Source organism: Cricetulus griseus, chromosome 5 (genome assembly GCF_003668045.3).
Source record: "Cricetulus griseus strain 17A/GY chromosome 5, alternate assembly CriGri-PICRH-1.0, whole genome shotgun sequence".
NCBI classification, from domain to species: domain Eukaryota; kingdom Metazoa; phylum Chordata; class Mammalia; order Rodentia; family Cricetidae; genus Cricetulus; species Cricetulus griseus.
In genome coordinates this window covers 117,539,118-117,557,603 of record NC_048598.1, presented here as the reverse complement: position 1 = coordinate 117,557,603, position 18,486 = coordinate 117,539,118, and the positions used below count along the sequence as shown (strand labels likewise).

The 18,486-nt window shown below is 40.9% G+C and overlaps 1 protein-coding gene across 18 annotated transcripts in view; it reads left to right on the top strand.

Moving 5' to 3' along the window:
- Gpatch2l (G-patch domain containing 2 like) overlaps window positions 1-18,486 on the top strand; it is a 52,338-nt gene that overhangs the window by 11,089 nt on the left and 22,763 nt on the right. For 5 of the 18 annotated variants that reach the window (XM_035444977.1, XM_035444973.1, XM_035444974.1 and 2 more), the window contains 7 exons: window positions 5,114-5,178; window positions 8,508-8,684; window positions 9,760-9,839; window positions 13,566-13,633; window positions 15,021-15,060; window positions 16,841-16,878; window positions 17,204-17,289. In XM_035444977.1, the coding sequence (XP_035300868.1) occupies window positions 5,114-5,178; window positions 8,508-8,684; window positions 9,760-9,839; window positions 13,566-13,633; window positions 15,021-15,060; window positions 16,841-16,878; window positions 17,204-17,289 (554 nt within the window). Of the gene's footprint in view, window positions 1-5,113; window positions 5,179-8,507; window positions 8,685-9,759; window positions 9,877-13,565; window positions 13,634-15,020; window positions 15,061-16,840; window positions 16,879-17,203; window positions 17,290-18,486 lie in introns of those variants that run through there. The other 13 variants (XM_027418580.2, XM_027418576.2, XR_004770034.1 and 10 more) reach the window with 8 other exon arrangements.

The window sequence follows — 18,486 nt, the reverse complement described above, 5'->3', positions numbered from 1 at the left end:
GTATGTACATAGTACACAGACATACATACAGGCAAAACACTCATGCACACAAAAAAATAAGATTTTTTTTAAAAAGTTTCAGAAATGTAGGCCCCTTAAAAATGAACCCTTTCCCACCTAAAGGTGAATTGTTATTAATGTAACAAATAGGTAGACAATGTGTAGAGGATGGGTGGGCTCCTTTGAGCTCAGCCACCAGCCTAGTATACCCAGCAAACTACATAATTGTCCTGGAACCTTTCTGTTCACATGAACTGGGTAGGCTGCTGGCTGCATTCATGGTGCCATCTAGATGAAACTGAACATTAACTCACTGCCCCGCCGAGCTGTCTCTGAGTGACCTTATGTTCCATTGTGTGGAATACAGGTTCATGATAGCATGCAGTTGCAGAACCTCCACTTCTACCCAGAAGCATGACAGAAAATAGATAGGAAGAGCATTGATCCTTGGTCAATGCATGTACAAGTGACAGTTCCTTTTCTTCTCCTGGATTCTAAAATATTTTTTAAAGTTTTGGTTAAATACAGTATTATTTAGTTTGAAAACCTAAAATAATCAGAAGAGCCATAAATTTGTTTAGTTTAAATGTATAAAAATTATATGTAACAGGCTTGTTGGCTAATAAATGGGAACAACAAACGTGCATGGTAACTTTGTAGTTCAGTGCTCTCTCTCTCTCTCTCTCTCTCTCTCTCTCTCTCTCTCTCTCTCTCTCTCTCTCTGTGTGTGTGTGTGTGTGTTGTATGAATGTGTGCACTCAGATATGCATACCTTTGTGTGGAGGCCAGAGGAGGACGTGGGTGTCATCCTCTATCACACTCCACTTTAGTCCTTTGGTTTCTCACTGACACTGATTTTCAGTTACTTTTGTCTTTCTTCACCCTGTATGCCATAATTATGAAAAATGCTTCCAAGGACTGTGGTGGTATGTACAGTCAATGCTGAGGCCCAGGCTTCAATCCCTCCTAGTATAGGAGGGAGAAGATTGAAGTCGTTGCTAAATGACCCTGAGAGGGATGCAAAATTGCCCCTAGTTGAGGATGCCTGCTGAAGATTTTTCTCTACTGAGATTGGGTTCTCACTTCATTGGCTCAGCTTTCTATAATAGGCATGAATTTCAAATTGAGAAAATGAAATAAAACCAAACAATTGATTTTTCCTTTAGAATAAAGATACCATAGTTTTAAAATTGAGGCCTTGTGCTCATTTGAAATTCAAACCTTTAATATACTAAAAGTACATACAGTTCATTTTCCGAATTTGGGAAAGAACATTTTAGAGACAAAAGCAGTTGAGTCACAACTGAGGGCTGTTAAGTGATTGACTGAGAGGTTGCAGTAGATGAGGTGTGAGGGGCAGTTTATTGGGTTCATTGCTGTGATCCATGCTTATGTGGATGTGGGTACTGTGTCTAATCATCTGCTCCACTGAGAGAGCCTCTAATTAAAATGATGCTCTGGTGGGAAGGCCAGATGTGTAGGTTGGGTGGCTGTGTGATAAAGCAAAGCACTATTTACAGAGTGTAAGTGATGTGTGTGTGCCAATCACCTTCTTTTAATTCTAATAGAATGTTGGTGGGAGGATCAATCTTTAGAGGTGCTGGCTAAGGTGGCTTTCTTTACACTTCTGTTATTTCTTTTGGATGTGCTTCAGTTGCTTTTCCAATAATACTATAGTAATTAGATAATACAGTTGGTGGTCCAAAATCCAGGCTCTAATTTTGTGTCTCATTTAAAATGGTGATCATGCTGCTCAGTGAAATATGGAAACATTTTTTAAGCTGAAAGCATTGTAGAGAAGTCAGTTAGATGGCTCAGTGGGTGAAGGTGCTTGCTGCTAAGCCTGGTGATCTGAGTTGGATCCTTGGATCACACTTGGTGAAAGGTGAAAACCCATAGGGCCAGTGATATGGTTCAGTGTGTAGGGGTCCTTGCTGCAATGACCTGAGGTTAGTTTCTGGGACCCACATGGTGGAAGACAAGAACCAATTCCACCACCTAAATGTACACACACATACAAAAATAAGTAAATCAGAGAACTCACCTTCTCCAAGTTGTTCTCAGACCTCTGCTATTTTCTTTTCTTTTCTTTCTTTTTTTTTTCTCTCTCTCTTTTTTTTTTTTTTACCCTCCTGTGAATCTTTTTGACACTTTCCAGCTGTTGAATGGGAATGATTTTCCTATTGTTGTAAGGCTAACCTCCAGATGTGTCCTATCCCTTATTAACTGAAAGACATTTGCCTTTGGAAAGCACTCCTAATTCTTCATATTTCTCCCCCGTTATCTTGACCCTGAGATATCAAGTGCATCATTTAAATTGCCCTTGAGAAGACTCTTGCTGGTCTTGGTGAGGGTACTTGCAGTGTTGGTAAACATGTAACTCTGAAGCTCTGGGCTAACCGAGAGAGGGTCTTTTCACTCTTCTGTTAGAACGTTTCATTCTCCCACTTTAGTAATGGATTGGGGGATTTATGTGCAAAGTACTGTAGTGCTCTCCATTATTTTAGAGTAGTCTGAGAGGAGTTTGTACATGCACCATCGGTAGGCTTGGATCTCGTAAGCCCAGGAGAATGGGGTGGACAGGACAACTCCTGAGCCAAAACAGGAGGCACAGAGTTATTTGCTGCTGTCACTTTAAGAGGTTCTCATTGCATTATCTGCTCTTTGTAGACTCATTTTCCTTTTTATCTGAAGATTCAGAGGCTAGGTTCTGTCTTCCTGTTGAGCTTCAGGGGGCCACATGTGGAATGGATGCTACAGAGGTGGATCAGTTTCTCTGCGCACAAAGGAGGAACAGAGATTTTTTTTCCTTGTCCAGTCAAAGGCTCCTGACAAAGGTAGAAAAATATGAAGGCTTAGGGGTGGGAAGAAATCCAAAAGAGCCTGATATTGTGAATTCTTGGACTTGTCTACACAGGTTCTAAAAGAAAATTGTTACTAATAAAAGGTGTCAGCTTTAGCCCGGTATGGTTGTGCACACCTTTAACCCAGCACTCGGGAAGCATAGGCAGGCAGATCTCTGTGAGTTCCAGGACAGCCTGGTCTACAGAGTAAGTTTAGGACAGCCAGGGTTATGTAGCCAGCCAGCCTGTCTGTCTATCCATTTGTCTACCTGCTCCTTCCCTCCCTCACCTCTTATTTCTAATTGTTTTCTTGTTTGTTTCAGACAGGGTGTCTTGTATATAGACTTGCCTTGAACACAACTGTCTAGGAGGATGACTTTGAATTTCTGATGCTTCTACCTGTACTTCCTAGTGCTGAGATTGTTCATGTACATACCTGCACCTGATCTGTGCAGGGCTGGGGATTGAACCCAGGGTTTCACATATGCTAGGCAAGCGTTCTCCCCATTGAGCTACATCTCTAGCTTCTTAGGAGTTAGTTTCCAATAGAATATTAATTTAACATCTTATAGTTGATTAAATTATTCAGAGATCTTATACGTGTGATTTGTTACAAACATAATCTCAGGACTGGAGAGATGGCTCAACAGTTAAGAGCGCTTTGTTTCTCTTGCAAGAGGATTAGGGTTTAGTTCCCAGCACCCACATGGTGACTTACAACCATCCATAGCTGCAGTTCCAGAGAACCTGCTGTCCTCTTCTGATCTCTGAGGGTACCAGGCACATACATGTAGGCAAAACACACACATAAAATAATACATTTATTTTTAAGAATCATAATCACTGAGCAAGAAATAAATGAGTGAGGAGGGCTGTAGGACTGGACACCTTTGGTCCTAGTTTGAAAGGGACATGTTTGCCTTTCTAGCAAAGACTTCATTCTTGCAACTTGCTTCTTAGTTCTTGTGTGTAAGCATGATTTGCAGCTCCCACTTTTTTCCTTCTTATCAAATTGTACTAACAAGTTTCTTTTGCTTCCTATTGGTTTTTGAGACAGGTTTTCTCTGTGTAGCCTGGCTGACCTTGAAGTCACTGAGATCCGCCTGCCTCTGCCTCCCAAGTGCTGGGATTAAAGACGTGTGCCACCACCACCCAGTTAACAAGATTTTTTAAACATGTACTTACACAGTGCAAGTTACTCTGAGGGAATACACAGAATTAGAAAATGTCTTCAGATAATACACTCATTTCCACATTGGTAGAATAATGATACTTTTATGGAATAAGTATTCTGTAGACATGATGTTGGTTATAATGATGGTTTCATAACATCATTGTCATTACAAACTCCATGTAGGAAACTCTTGGATAAGTTCAGTCCAAGTTCTTCCAAGAATATTCTCCTGAAATGCTGTTGACACAGTAGGAAAAAAATGTTTATCCTCTTTTTTGATCAACAGATATTTTTTGAGCCTATCCTTTTAATTTAGAATATAAGGAGAGAATAGATTCCATATGAAAATAATCAGAGGGTGTTGTAATGTTGTAATGTTGCTGGTGCCTTGAAATTAATGGAAAGAGTCTTTATGGACTTTATGATAAAACACCTCCTAATTTCTTTTAACATTAAGACAATGGGAACATAGTTATCTTAGAGTAGAACTTATAACACTTTCTCTGTAATTTCTCTGTAATTTCACAGCCAGTTCTGAGGACTGTAGGCTGTCCATTCTCTGTTGTAACTGCTTACCTTTGCAGATAGTAAGCCCCTGGTGGTACATAAATGAATGAACATGGCTGTGTTTCAATAAACTTTATTTATGTACACTAAGATTGGAATTTTATGTGATTTCTACATGTCAGAAAGTACTCATTTTTGAAGTTTTTCTTCCAGCCACTTAAAACTTTAGAAACCATTTGGGGGATTCTGCACTCATCTGCAAAGGTAAGCTGTTGTAACAAAGAATGGACAGCTCACAGAGTCCTCATAGGTCATACCAAAGGAGAAAGAAAAAGAAGAATAAGCTGTTGGTTGCTGCTTCCTGTGGCCTTTTATGACAGTGACTTTAAGTATTTTGAAACTAGTTTAATGTGTTAGAGTTTTAGAATTCTCTTACCTTTTGAGGGAAGGATGAATAAATTTTACCTGTGTCTTCTGTGTGAAATTTATAGACCAGATTGGCTGAAGTGAAGTTAGATGATTGAGATGTCCATTTGAAAATGGTTTCTGATTGGAGTTGCTGAGCTCTCTTGTGTCTTTTTTTTTCCAGCGAAACTAGCAGTGTGTGCAGCAGCAGTGATGCGGGGCTCTTCACCAATGACGAAGGACGGCAAGGTAATCTTTTTAAACATTCGGAAGCTTTTTTAAAAAGACTCTTACTTTTTAAATTTTAAGTTATGTGTATACATGTGTGTCTGTCTGAGTGTGGTACGTGCATGGTGAGTGCAGTCACCCAGGAGCCCAGAAGAGGACGTTAGATTCCCTGGGAGCTGGAGTTAAACAGGCTTTGTGGGCTGTCTGATAAAGGTGCTGTAAACCAAACTCTGGTCCTTTGGAAGAGCAGTACATACTTTGCTGCTCTCTGGCTCCCTGGCAAAGTAGTCTTGATTCCAGCTTTGGGACTTTGTCTCAGTGATTGATTTCAATGACTGGAGTGACTTACTGAAGGCATAGGAGAACCACTTGGGGAACTGTGAAAATTCCAGATTTTCTGAGCTGCTAGAAATCAAATAGATTTGGAGTTGGTCCCTGAAATCTGTAGTTTTTACAAACCCCCAAAGTTCTTATATAGTAGTTCTTACATAGTTCTTATATAGTAGCTTATAGTTTGAGAATCATTAGTCCATGGGGTCAGAGTGTCAAGGCTGGAGCTTGTGAAAGTTTCTTTTAATTAAAACCAGTAATAGTCTCGTACATAATTCTTTTGGAGAGGGTTGATATGTTCTTACTTTTACTGAGGAATAACTTTTACCTTATTTAAGTTTAAATGCCTCAAGATTATGACAGAGTCATATGAATAAGCCCTGTAATGTCCTGAGTGAATATTTAATAAGTGTCTTAAAAAGTCACCAAGTATCCCACTTAAATGTGTATTTTTTTCCTGAAGGAGCCGTGTGTGTGTGTGTGTGTGTGTGTGTGTGTGTGTGTGTGTGTGTGTGTGCGCGCGCGCGGCCAGCGCGCGCGCGCGCACGCACCTGTTGCCTTTTGTTTTTGTTCCTTGTACCTGCTGCCTTTTGGTTTTGTTTGTTTTTAGATGTTTTTAAAATTTATGTATATGAGTGTTTTGCCTGCATGTAAGTAATGTGTACCATGTGTATGCCTGGTAACCTCATAGGTCAGAAGAAGGCATTGGATCCTTGGAACTGGAGTTGTGGATGCTCATGAGTCCCTGTGTGGGTGCTGGCAACTGACCCCAGGCTCCTAACTTCTAAGCCATCTCTCCAACCTCTGCTTTTTTTAAAAAAAATACCTCTTGTGTTATGTGCTTTCCATTGAAGCATTCCACAGCTAGGAATTACTATTTTAAAATACTCATTTTATTTTTTGTGTATGTGTGTGCCTGATTGTATGTATGTGCATCATGAGGGTACATGAACCTGAAGAGATCAGAAAAGGCATCAAATCCCCTGCAACTAGAATTGTAGACAGTTGTGAGCTACTGTTGTAGGTGCTTGGAACCGAACCCAGGTACTGTGTGAGAACAGTGAACGATCCTAACACCGAGCCATCTCTCCAGCCCTATAAGCATGGCCCCTTATACATTGCCCGTAATGCAAGAGCCCCTATTGAGTTGATAAACCCAGGTAAGTATAAGCAAGGGTTCAGTAAGCCTCCAAACTAGACTATTCCGTGCGTAGAAAAAAGGTTTACTGGGGATCAAATTGCTAAGGCTGTTTCTAGGAGAGGGTGGCAGAGAGAAGCAAAATGGCAGGATTTTATCTGACAGTCTCACAGTTTCTGCTACTTCAGCCAGTCCTTTTCTTCTTATTTGTTTGTTTGTTTATTATTTTGGTTTTGAGGCAGGGTCTCTCTGCATAGCCCTGGCTGCCCTGGAACTCATTATGTAGACTAGGCTGTCCTCAAACTCACAAAGATCATCCTGCTTCTGCCTCCTGAGCACTGTGGCACCATGCCCTACTACAAGTCCTTTTTAAAGATTTTTATTATTGGATCATGAGTGAATTGTGACAACCCAGATTCCCATTCTGCAATAATTCATTGTCAGAAAACATGATCTGGTGCGTTTACCTGGTGCAGTGCATGTCCCGAGAAAGGCTCTGGATGAGAATGGAATGAGCACAGTCACAGTGCATAGAAACTGGCTGTGTTTACCAGTGTCTGTCCTGAGTCCACCTGAGACACTGACTGCTGAGGCGCATGCACAGTGGTGCTCTCTAATGGTGCTCCCCAGATCTGCTCAGCTTCATGACAGAACTTGCTAGTGTTTTGTTCAAATCAGAAACTTTGGTAGATAGGGCCCAGCAATCTGTTTGTCACCTGACATGTGTCGTCATCATCTCACTTTCTCCACATCCTGGTTTTGACAAGCCCTTCTAGTGCATCTGATGCTTGCTGAAGTATGAGAACCTCTGTTTTCAAGACAGAAAAGAGCATCTTCTTTAGTGCTTGGTGGTAATAGCTATTATTTGCAGAATACAGGCTTTATTGTCCTCCTTGGAGATTCAACATCAGTTTTAAGAGTCATTATTATCCTCGTGGGTAGTGGCTTCATGTATTTGGCAGATGGGGCTTGGTACATGTGTGTTGGGAGATGAAGGTCTCATGAACTTTAGATGTTGTTGTAATGGTTTATTTATTTTTGCAGTTTGGTGCCTTTTTCTTACCTGTCTTGTTAGCAGGAATACACTCTAGTGGTAGAAACTGAACTGTTGTATGGTAGCTGATTGAAAGTTCAAACCAAGAGGTTGGATGTATGGGTTTGTTGAGACCTTAACCATTAATGAACAATATGGCCTCTGGCAAATGTCCTAGATCCTTGAAAAGCTTAGGGAGTTTTATTGGTTGTTTCTGTGGTTATTTTTTTCCTGGTAGCTTGGATTTCTAGTTCAAAGTGATTTTCTGCCTCGTCAATGAGATACCAACCAAAACAAAGCGTGGGCATAAATTCTTTACTCATCTATTGTGATAAAATGCAAATATGTAAAAAATCCCCCAGCAATAAAAGCTAATTTTTGAATTGAAGAACATTTATTTATGACTTTGAACTGTATTTATCTTCACAATGGGTAATGGTAAGGAAGGCAGTTTGTTTTTATGGGAAACACTTGGGCTTTGTCAGGTTGTAGGTTCAAATTCTGACTTCATTTACTAGCTTAACCCTGACTTCTAGGCATTAGTTGCCTCACTGTTAGTTGGAGCTATTGTGTGTTTTGGAAGAGATAACATATTTTCGGGTTTTCCATGTGAATTCTGGAGGGCTGTAAGACTAGATTTAGATTTTACTTTTGAAGTGGTGAAAAAAACAATCCAACATTCATGTGGAACTATATTGATATCTTAGTTTTCATCTTAGTGTACCAAGAGGAACTGGACAGTTCTTTTGTACTTTGGTTTATTTGACAGTATCTAACTATAGCATTAAGAAACCTTCCTAGCATTTGGATTTTAACATGACAGCTCAGGACACGATCTGTTTGCTTTAGGGGACGATGAGCAAAGTGATTGGTTTTATGAAGGAGAATGTGTCCCCGGATTCACTGTCCATAACCTTCTACCCAAGTGGGCTCCTGATCACTGCACTGAAGCAGAAAGAATGGACTCCGGACTGGATAAACTGTCAGATCCCACATTCCTTTTACCTTCCCGGCCAGCTCAAAGAGGTGAGTTTAGAGAAGACCAAAGTCAGGGTCATGGCTTTATGGTTCTCTTTGGGAAGACTTAGTGTGCTCTGCTCTATCACTCGAATGTCTCTGAATGTCTCTGACCATCCATTACTCTCTGAATTGTGGAGTTAGTCATAGGTGAATCACAAAGCTCATGGTCTCCCATCCCTAAGTTGACTCGTTAGGCTCTTGGGACACTTTAGGAAGCCTGGCATCAGTCATGGCACAGTGACATACGCCGTTGCAAAGCTGATGCAATGCTTTCTGAATGCTCGTTGGGAGCTTGAAAGATTGGCTCTTACAAAGAACATTCACAAACAAGAAAATAGGGCATTTTTAAGTGGATTTTTTTGGTTTTTTTAAGTGAATGGTTTTGAAATACTTTTTAAATGTATTTGTTTTAATGATCCTATTATTGTGTACTCGACACAAATACATATATGTTCCTTTGCTTTATGTCAGTTCTAAAGGAGAAGGATGGGGTGGAAAGGGCCCATAACAGGAGACAGAAATGTGGTGACACTTCTTTTTCATTTTATTTTATTTTATTTTTGTTTGTTTGTTTTTTTGTTGTTTTTTTTTTTTTTTGTTTTGTTTTGTTTTTTCAAGACAGGGTTTCTCCGTGTAGCTTTGGAGCCTATCCTGGCACTCGCTCTGTAGACCAGACTGGCCTCGAACTCACAGAGATCCGCCTGCCTCTGCCTCCCGAGTGCTGGGATTAAAGGCGTGTGCCCACCAACGCCCAGCGACTTCTTTTTTAGTTAGCTCCATATTGTGACAAGGTCATTTCAATTTTTGGAATGTCTGGGCCATTGCCTAAGATGTGTGACAATGAGCAGGACTGTTTTATAGGAAGTTGCAATCAACCATTTGGCCAGTTTCCTGGTATTGTTGATGTTTGGTGCTCAGAGTGGCACACCTGTGATGATACTGCTCAGGACAAAGATAGGGGCACAGTAAGTCTTTGGCAGATAGCCTTGTGGAGATGCTGGGGTAAGGGCTCCACTGTGCTAGGATATCTGTGCTTATGGATCTTGTATGTTCAGTAACTGACGCTGCCTTCTTTCCACAGGATACCATGCTCGTCTGAATCGGTTGCCAGGAGCTGCAGCTCGGTGCCTTAGGAAGGGGCGGAGAAGGCTGGCTGGGAAGGTGACAGATGTCATGGTTTCTCCAGTGCTGTGGGAAGGTGGTAGTCCCCATGGGATTTGCGTGCCCTACTGACAATTGAAGGCATCACAGGACTCTCTGGAGTTAATGAAAACAACTGAGATATTCTGGGAGTTAAGGGTGAATGAACATTATGTGGGATTTGAATGGATACAAATGTGAAAGATAAGATTTATTTATGTATTTATCTATTATGTGTACAGTATTCTGTCTGTGTGTATGCCTGCAGACCAGAAGAGGGCACCAAGTCTCATTACAGATGGTTGTGAGCCACCATGTGGTTGCTGGGAATTGAACTCTGGACCTTTGAAGAGCAGGCAGTGCTCTTAACCGCTGAGCCATCTCTCCAGCCCCAAGTTTAAAGTCTCTTTTGGATTCTTTACAACTCCTGAATTCAGGAATGTGTTTTTATCCTAATGATTTTTTATCCTAGAATTGATTTAAAAGGAGAAAGCTAAACAACAACAAACAGAACCAAATGAGCAATACCTTCTCCCCGACACATAAAGTAGCACTAAGCCTGCTTCACAGTAGTAGTCCAGGAGCTCTTCCCTGGCCCCTAGGGACACCTACTTCTTGCCAGGGCCTGTGCTGGGCACTGGGCCATTGATTCTTCCCAACTGTTGCTTTAGCCCACAAGGAGAACTTAGGTTCAAAGAAGTAAGAAATGTGTGGTATTCCCTCCATCCACGTAGCAGAATAGAGACTTGAACCTAGGGTAACTTTATTCTTTTAAAACTAAATTTATTTTTATGTTTTACCCTTTGGAGACAGGGCCTCAATGAAATCCGGACTGGCCTGATACTTGCTTTGTGTCCTAGGCTGGCCTTCAACTTGAAATTGTTCTGTCTAACTTCCTGAATCCTAGGATTATAGGCATGTGCCAAGCTCTTGATTTAAATTGTATTCCAGCTTTGAGATTGAGAAATAGGCTAAGACAAAGGTTCCATAGCCGGACAGGGAAGATGGTAGTGAGGAAGAGTTTGTCAGGCATTTACCATGTTTGCCAAGTCATGTGAATGGTTGGTGGTCACATTCATCTGGCTACTGCTTTGTATTGTAGTCTACCCAGAGACCTATTTTCTGGACTTTGGAGCATTGGGGGGAAAGAAAGAAATAAGAGGTCTGGCTAATTAATTTGTGTGTGTGTTTATCTCAGAAAACAATTTGCAGGAGTCACTTCTCTTCCTTCAATCATGGGGATCCTGGGATTGAACTCAGGTCATCAGATTTGGCAGCAAGTGCCTTTACCTACTTAGCTATTTTTCCAGCCAGATTCTTTTTTCTTACCTTTAAATTCCAGTTCCACTCTTTAACTAGAGAGGCATTTGAACATTGGAAGAATCACACTATGTTCCTTTTGGCTTACTCCATGTACAGACCATGGACCTGAACACCCTTGTTGGTTTTAGGAGCTCACTCCTTGAGAGGTAGTCCTTCTGTGTGGGTGGGGTTAAGGAAGGCAGAAGTTTGAGGGTAGAGGACTGAGGTTTTACTCTGCCTTCTGTTGATTAGGTAGAGTAATGGTCTCCTCCCATCTGTTGCCTTTCTTTAAGCTCAACAAATTAAGAGCTGTCTGCTTCCATGGACATGGGTTAGTTCATTTTGAAGGCTCTCTTCAGTGTGCTTGAGAGGAATCTAGGCTTTATTGGACATGCAGCTAACGACCTCAAGCAAATAGGGTGAGATGTGCTTCTAAATTCATCTTCATCACCTTAAAGGGAGATCTGTCATTTCTAGAAGAGGTCACCGCTCTGCTCTCCCTGCTTCTCTCCTTATCCCTCTCTTCTCTTTCTAAACTGTAATCATAAATAATGAGTTTCATTCACAGCTCCCTGCCAGCGAGCTGCTAATTACACAAAGTACTGCTTGTAATTTACACAGTAATAAACTGTAAATTTAAATATTACGGCATTTTAAGTTAATAATTTTTCTACTGTAACAAATAGCTCATTATTCACCCATCTCTTCCCTTGGCCTCTCTACATTCTGTATCTCTGAACTGGAGGCATAGCCAGAGGGATGAAAAACATGAAGAATGTAACGAGAGAACCCTCTGCTTACCCCCACCCCTGTTTAGAATCTGACCTCAAATTAATTTTTCTAGAACTGGTGGTTCTGTTAAAGTGTGTTTCCTATTCTTCAGGCTAACTCATACACAGAGTTGAGTACAAATGCCAAGACACAGATGTTTTTGAGGAGCACTGACATTCATGCCTGTGTCTTGTGCCCCCTTGCCTTAGCACTTCCTCTTGTGTGTGACTTTTGTTTCTGGGCAGGTTGCTGTGGCAGCTGTCATTGTAAATGTGCTCGTTAGGGGAGGGTGAGTGCCTTCTAGTGCCTTCTGCCACTCTCCAGTGGAGGTGACAGGCTGAGAGCCCTGAATTTTAGAATCAGTTCATACAGCCTTCTGCTTTTACTTTGAAATAATGTTCAAGGAACAGAACACAGTGATAATCTTTGTGATTTGTGACTGTGGTGTGCTTTGTTGTCTCAGGGCCTTGTGTACCACTGAACTGTATGGATCTAGCCTGGCTGCTTAGTTGTGTAATTAGCATAAGTTCTTTAATGCATAGACATGTAGTCAGCAGATCCTCAGTGATGTTCATTCAGTGTTTGTGGCACTTGTTGAGCCTCAGTCAGATAGTTCATGGAGCTTAGTGTGCTCTTCTGCTGAAAACGTCTTCCTGTCCCTGAGTATGGTGACATACACCTCTAATCTCAACACTCGGGAAGCTGGAGCAGGAGTTTGAGGCCAGCATTAGCTAGCTACACAATGAAATCATTTCTCCCCCCAAAAAAGTGTTGAATCTTCCAAAAAGTTTTTCTGCTTCTTTATACTCTAGGAAGTGTTACATATACATCTAAACAACTAACAACTATATACATGTTGAAACAGTATTTGAGGGCTGGAGAGATGGCTCAGAGGTTGAGAGCACTGACTGCTCTTCCAAGGGTTCTGAGTTCAATTCCTGGCAACCACATGGTGGCTCACAACCATCCGTTATGAGATATGGTGTCCTCTTCTGGTGTGCAGATATACATGGAAGCAGAATGTTGTATACATAATAAATAAATAAAATCTTTAAAAAGAAAAAGAAACAGTATTTGGTATTAGTTTTATATTTCACTTATGTGTCAATTAAAAAATAAACAGAGCTGGAGTTTATTGCTCAAGTTGGCAAAGTGCTTGTGGAGGACTTGAGATTGTTCCCCAGAACAATATGGGAGAAACACCTCGGGTGCAATGGCATGCTTGTAATTCCAGCGCTGGGGAGGAGGAAGATAGCTAAGCTCAGGCCAGGAGAGACTCTGTCTCAAAAAATGTGGACAGTGCCTGAAGAATGACACCTGAGATAGTCTTCTGGCTTCTACTCATGCACACACTTATGAGTGCCCACACACGTGTACCTGCGCACACACACTTATACAAAACTAAATTTAGAATAGAAAAATATCCCAAGCCCAACAAACAGTATTTATAACGGCTTTTTAAAAGCCTTTTAAGTCAGCAGAGAATAGCTAGGTAATAGATGATACTTCTAAGATGTACTCCTATTAAAAAAAAAATAGTTGCTGTTGGATTTTAAGATTGATACAACCTTAAGATTGCTTGGTATGGTTAGAGAAAAATTTAGCTTGGTAACAGCTTAAATTGTATATATTTGCTTCTGTGGTTTGATGACACTCTTTTTCTTATCTTTTTAGGAAACCAGCATAAGCAGTCTAGGAACCGAGAGGATAAGCCATATCATCAGTGACCCCCGGCAGAAAGAGTAAGTACCTAAGTGCCTACTGCTGTCCTAGCCTGGTCCTTGGAGAAGGAGGTAGAGAGGGTTTCTATAAAGCAATCTTTCTATTAGACTTGAGAACCGAAAGAGGGCATTTTAGAGATTGGTGCTTGCTAACAGTTAAGATGGGTAAAATCAGGCTGGCAAGATGGCTCATGGCTAAAAGTGCTTGCCACCTGTTGTTGCATGTTTGATGACCAGAGTTTAATCCCAGAGCCAGAAGGAAAGAACCAACTCCATAGAGTTGTCCTCTGACCCTCACAAGTATGCTATGACATACACAATAATAAAAAAGTAAAATTTTAAGATGGCTAAAGTCTTAAATCATGACAGTGATTTTTCTTTTTCTTTCTAGAGTAGTTTTTTGTTGTTGTTGTTGCCTGTTATGTTTCTAGGTGTTATATTAATATCCACCACTAAGAGACTATATTTTAAATGCATTTTTCTCTCTTAATTTTTTTAAAATGGTTGTTCCAAATGCTTCTGTTCTCCTTCAGGCCTCTTTAAGGAGAAATCTTTTTGTCCCTGTTACCATGGTGAATGCAGTAGGAATCATGAATGGAGCTGCCTTTCTCATAACAGCTTCATTTCCTAAACAGTTGGCTTTGCTGTGTGCTTTGTCTTCTTATGGGTCTTCCATGGCTAAAATTTGAATATCTGCTGAATAAATACATATATATTGGGACTAGGGAGATGGTTCAGTGGATCAAGCATAAGGATTAGAGTTTGGATCCCCAGCACCCACATAAAGAAGCAGGTGGTATGGTAGGCCTGCCTGTAATATCAGCCCTTGACAAGTAGATCCCAGGGCAAGCTGACCAGCAGGGAGCTCTAGGTTCAGTGAGAGACCTTGCCTCAATAAATGAAGTGGAGAGTGAGCTTGGAAGACATCACAATGACCTCTGACCTCCACACACGTGTGTACCTGTGACCTTACATTCCTCCATTCACACACATACATGCATACATATCAACTATGTATGTTAAAAAAAAAAAAGCAGCCCACATTTGTATATGCTAAAGAAATTGTATAGTTTATTCCTTAATCATTATGGTCAGTACCCAAGAGCAGTCCTATACATAAACCTAGTCTGATTTTGGAGTTTGAGTCCTTTTCTCGATGCACAGCTGAGATAAGGCTGTGTCTTAGTTGGCTCTTCCTTGTCTAGTTTTCTGCTTTCCACTTTTGCCTTCTCCACTGCAGTTACTTCAGGGAGACTGTTGTTCACACACAGCTGGCGTCCTTCTCCTTCAGCTGCATCGCTCCCAGTTCCTTCTTTGTCTTCACTCAGTATCCCACCTGTGATCGTCTTCCCTCTTACTTTTCCTATCACTTCTTTTATTGTTTTCTTTCCTGTTATTCTCTCTTCAGTTTCTGCTTACCATCAGCTGGGAAAAGAGAACGAAAGCAGGTAAGATAATTTTGGGGGGTCATCTTTTATCATTCAGTTTCCTTTTCTTTAGAAAGAATAAAACATTGGCTTCTGATTTTCCTCACATTTTTGCTTGTGCACATGAGGTGACTAAGATCACTCTCCATCACTCTTGACTTTTTTGAGAGCTGAGTTCCAAGACTGCTCTGTGCTCATCTGAAAGAACTGTAGCCAATTCCCTCCTTAGGTTCAGCTGCAGTTGTCAGCTTCTTATTTGTAACACATTTCAAGGGAAGCCTGGTTTTATTTTAGCTTTTCCCCCCTAAGGTTTATTTTTACTTATGTGTCCATGTACATAGGTGCATGTGAGCTCAGATGCCTGCAGAGGCCATAGGGTATCATATGTGCTGGAGCTGGGGATACAGACATTTGGGAGCTGCCTGACATGCTGATGAGAACTGAACTTGAGTCGTCTGGAAGAGCAGTATTTGCTCTTAACCATTGAACCCATTGTCTTATTGTTTCAATTGATTAAAAATGTAAAGTGAGTCTCATGTCTCTGGGTTAGTTTGCCATTCGAATCCTGTGCTGTGACTGTCTGAGCATAGGAGGCAGAAGGCTGAGCTCCTTTTGGGGAAATGATCAAGACTTTGGAGCTTTTTTCTCTTAATCTTTTCCTTGACTCCCCTTTAGGGATGCCTTAATACATTTTGGCTTTGAGGAGGATCCATGATTTAAAAGTAACTCACAGTGGTTGTTGTTAGGTTTATAGATGTTTGAAATTCTTTCAGTTTAGAGGTAAGGGTTGCCTAACCTTAGTTCTGAGCTGTGAAGTTCATAGAGACTGATGGGCAAACCTTCTCAGGCTTCCTTTTGCTCCATGGTTGACTGGTTGTTTATTTTGGGGACTACTTAGCATTTTATTATGTTACACAGTTTATATTTGCAAAGTTCACTGGGAAGTTGCTGTTTCACAATAATTAGAACAGTGGAAGATAAAACCAGTGTGTGTTTATGAGATGATTTTAGATTACGTATTTGAAGTTATATATTATAATGTATGTTAGAAAAATGTAATTACTATGTCAGACTTACCTGGTGGAAATAGGACAAAACTGAGTGTAAGTAATTGGTGTAAAGAAAATTCTGGATGAACAGTTCATATAGTTGGCAGATAAAGAAAGGGTCATGAAGGTCGCATGCGAGAGATTTGGGAACTGTTAAGCTAGAGTGTGGATTGTATTTGCTTCAGAGCATGCAAAGGCAGGATTTATGGCCATCTTTTGCGCTACTTCTGCTATGTACAAGTGAGGAACAACGCATCATGGGTTTTAACTATTTTCCTGAAGTTGCTGAGCTATGTGTATTAGCTAAGTTTCTGTTCTTTTAAGTACGTTTGAAGTTACCACTCAAGTTCTTTCAGTCTTAATTCATAAAGTTAACCATTTTTCAAAGGACTGTTTATTGTGGGAAAGTACAAAGAAGGCTAGCAACCATAAAGTGAGGTGCTTTGTACACACTACCCCGTTTGATCCTCAGTTCCTGTTTGGTTCTAGGATGCACTGCCCTCTCACCATCTTAGTCACCTTTTAGGGTCAATAAGTGAGAAACTGAAATCACTTTAGGACCTGAAAAGCAGTATTTGAGTTAGCCCTGCCAGTAACCCTGTTGTAAGACTAGTAGGATGGCCAGTGATACACCCTGGAGAGGAATCTAGTGAAGGTCAGAGGTGATGCAACTTTTAAATGTAAGCAACTCAGTGGTGCATTCAATTAGGCATTCTAACTCTAGGCACCTTCTGTTTACACTGTGCTTATAGTGTGTCCTGGGATGTGCTGTGCAGTTGTCCTTGAAAAGGTAATTTCATGCTAGTCCTCTTGGGAAAAGACTGATACATAGTGGATAATCACTAAGTGTAGGTTCTCAGACTGTCCATTAAGAAATACTGTATTTGGCCATTTAAGTGATTATTGCATGAAAATTTTGCTTGACAAGGAATAGTTTTGTTTGCTATGTGCTGGGAAATTATGGACATAAAGTTAGACATGCACAACTTTATTGAATGATATTGATGTTTATGGCAGAAGGGTTGGACATAGTCAAAGAGAGCATGTAGGCTGCTCTTTGGAATCAGGTCTCTTTCATTTAAGCTATACTGAAATAATCTGATTTATCCCCACAGTTTAATCCTCTCTCTCCTCTTTACTCCCTGGATGTTCTTGCTGATGCTTCTCATCGAAGGTGTTCCCCTGCACACTGCTCTGCCAGGTAATTGGCTCCCAGCGGTGATTATGTTCTTTTGGAAAGTGCTGTGTTCCTTATCATAACACTTGAGATTGTGTGGTATTATGTGCACAGGATCTGATTTGATCCTTAGAACAACCTTTAGAAGTAAGTCCATGTTTCACAGATGTGGTAACAGGCTAAGAGTGGAGGAATTTTTCCTGTGATCACATGGTCGTGTCTTCTGGCTCATATTTTGTATTATTTCTGCGGCTAAAAGCCCATCTTCAAAGAACAGTATTAATGTCCCTTGCCATGACCTGCAAAGCCCTGCATAATCTGATTTCCGCCAACATGGCCAACTTCCTTTCCTACAGTCCTGTCTCTTCTCTGAGCGGAAAGATCTAGCAGTACCAGGGAGCTCCATTTTCTTTTTTCTTCTTTGAAAATGGCAGACCTTTGCTCTCATTCTTGTTGTCTGGAAACCTCTTTGCACCCCTGGATAAGGGGTCATCTACAGCACCATCTGTTTCCTCCATAGGTCTTACCATTGTCTGTAGTGAATATGTGTACTAGTTTATTTAAAATTCCACCTCTACCCTATTGTCTTTCTCTAGAGTGCAGAGACCTTGTCTGATTCCCTAATAAATCTCAGCATGTGCATCTGGCACTTGTTAGGCATTCTGTATGTATATGTCACATTTGTCATTATGGATTCCCTTAATTCAGGTATGGTGTGATGATGGCACTTCTTAGCAGTGTTATTGTGCACAGAACAGCTAACAGTCTGGACCAAAGAACTCTTGTTAGTTTTGGTAGCATGAAGAATTTCTTCTCCAAGGTTCTGATGCTTTTTGTTTGGTTGGTTTTTGTTTTGGTTTTTTGAGACAAGCTCTCACTTTTGCTATGTAGCTCTGACTGTCCTGGAACTATGTAGACTAGGCTGGCCCCAAACTCACAGATCTGCCTGCCTCTGCCTCAGAAGTGGTGGGAGTGAAGGGGGGTTACACTACACCCAGCTTCTGATGCTTTTTTATTAGTCACCTCATAAGTAAATGTGCTCATAGACTTGTGCTTTAGCTGCACAAAGAAGTAGCTGTTCTTTGGGCATAGTTACTAAGAGTTAGGATAATGAGCCCTGTTGCATAACCTACTGCTAGATCTTTCTGCTGAAGAAGTATTTTAAGTCTTTTGAAAAGGAGAGGCCATTGTAAATAGTGTTGCCAAGATGTGGAATTGGGG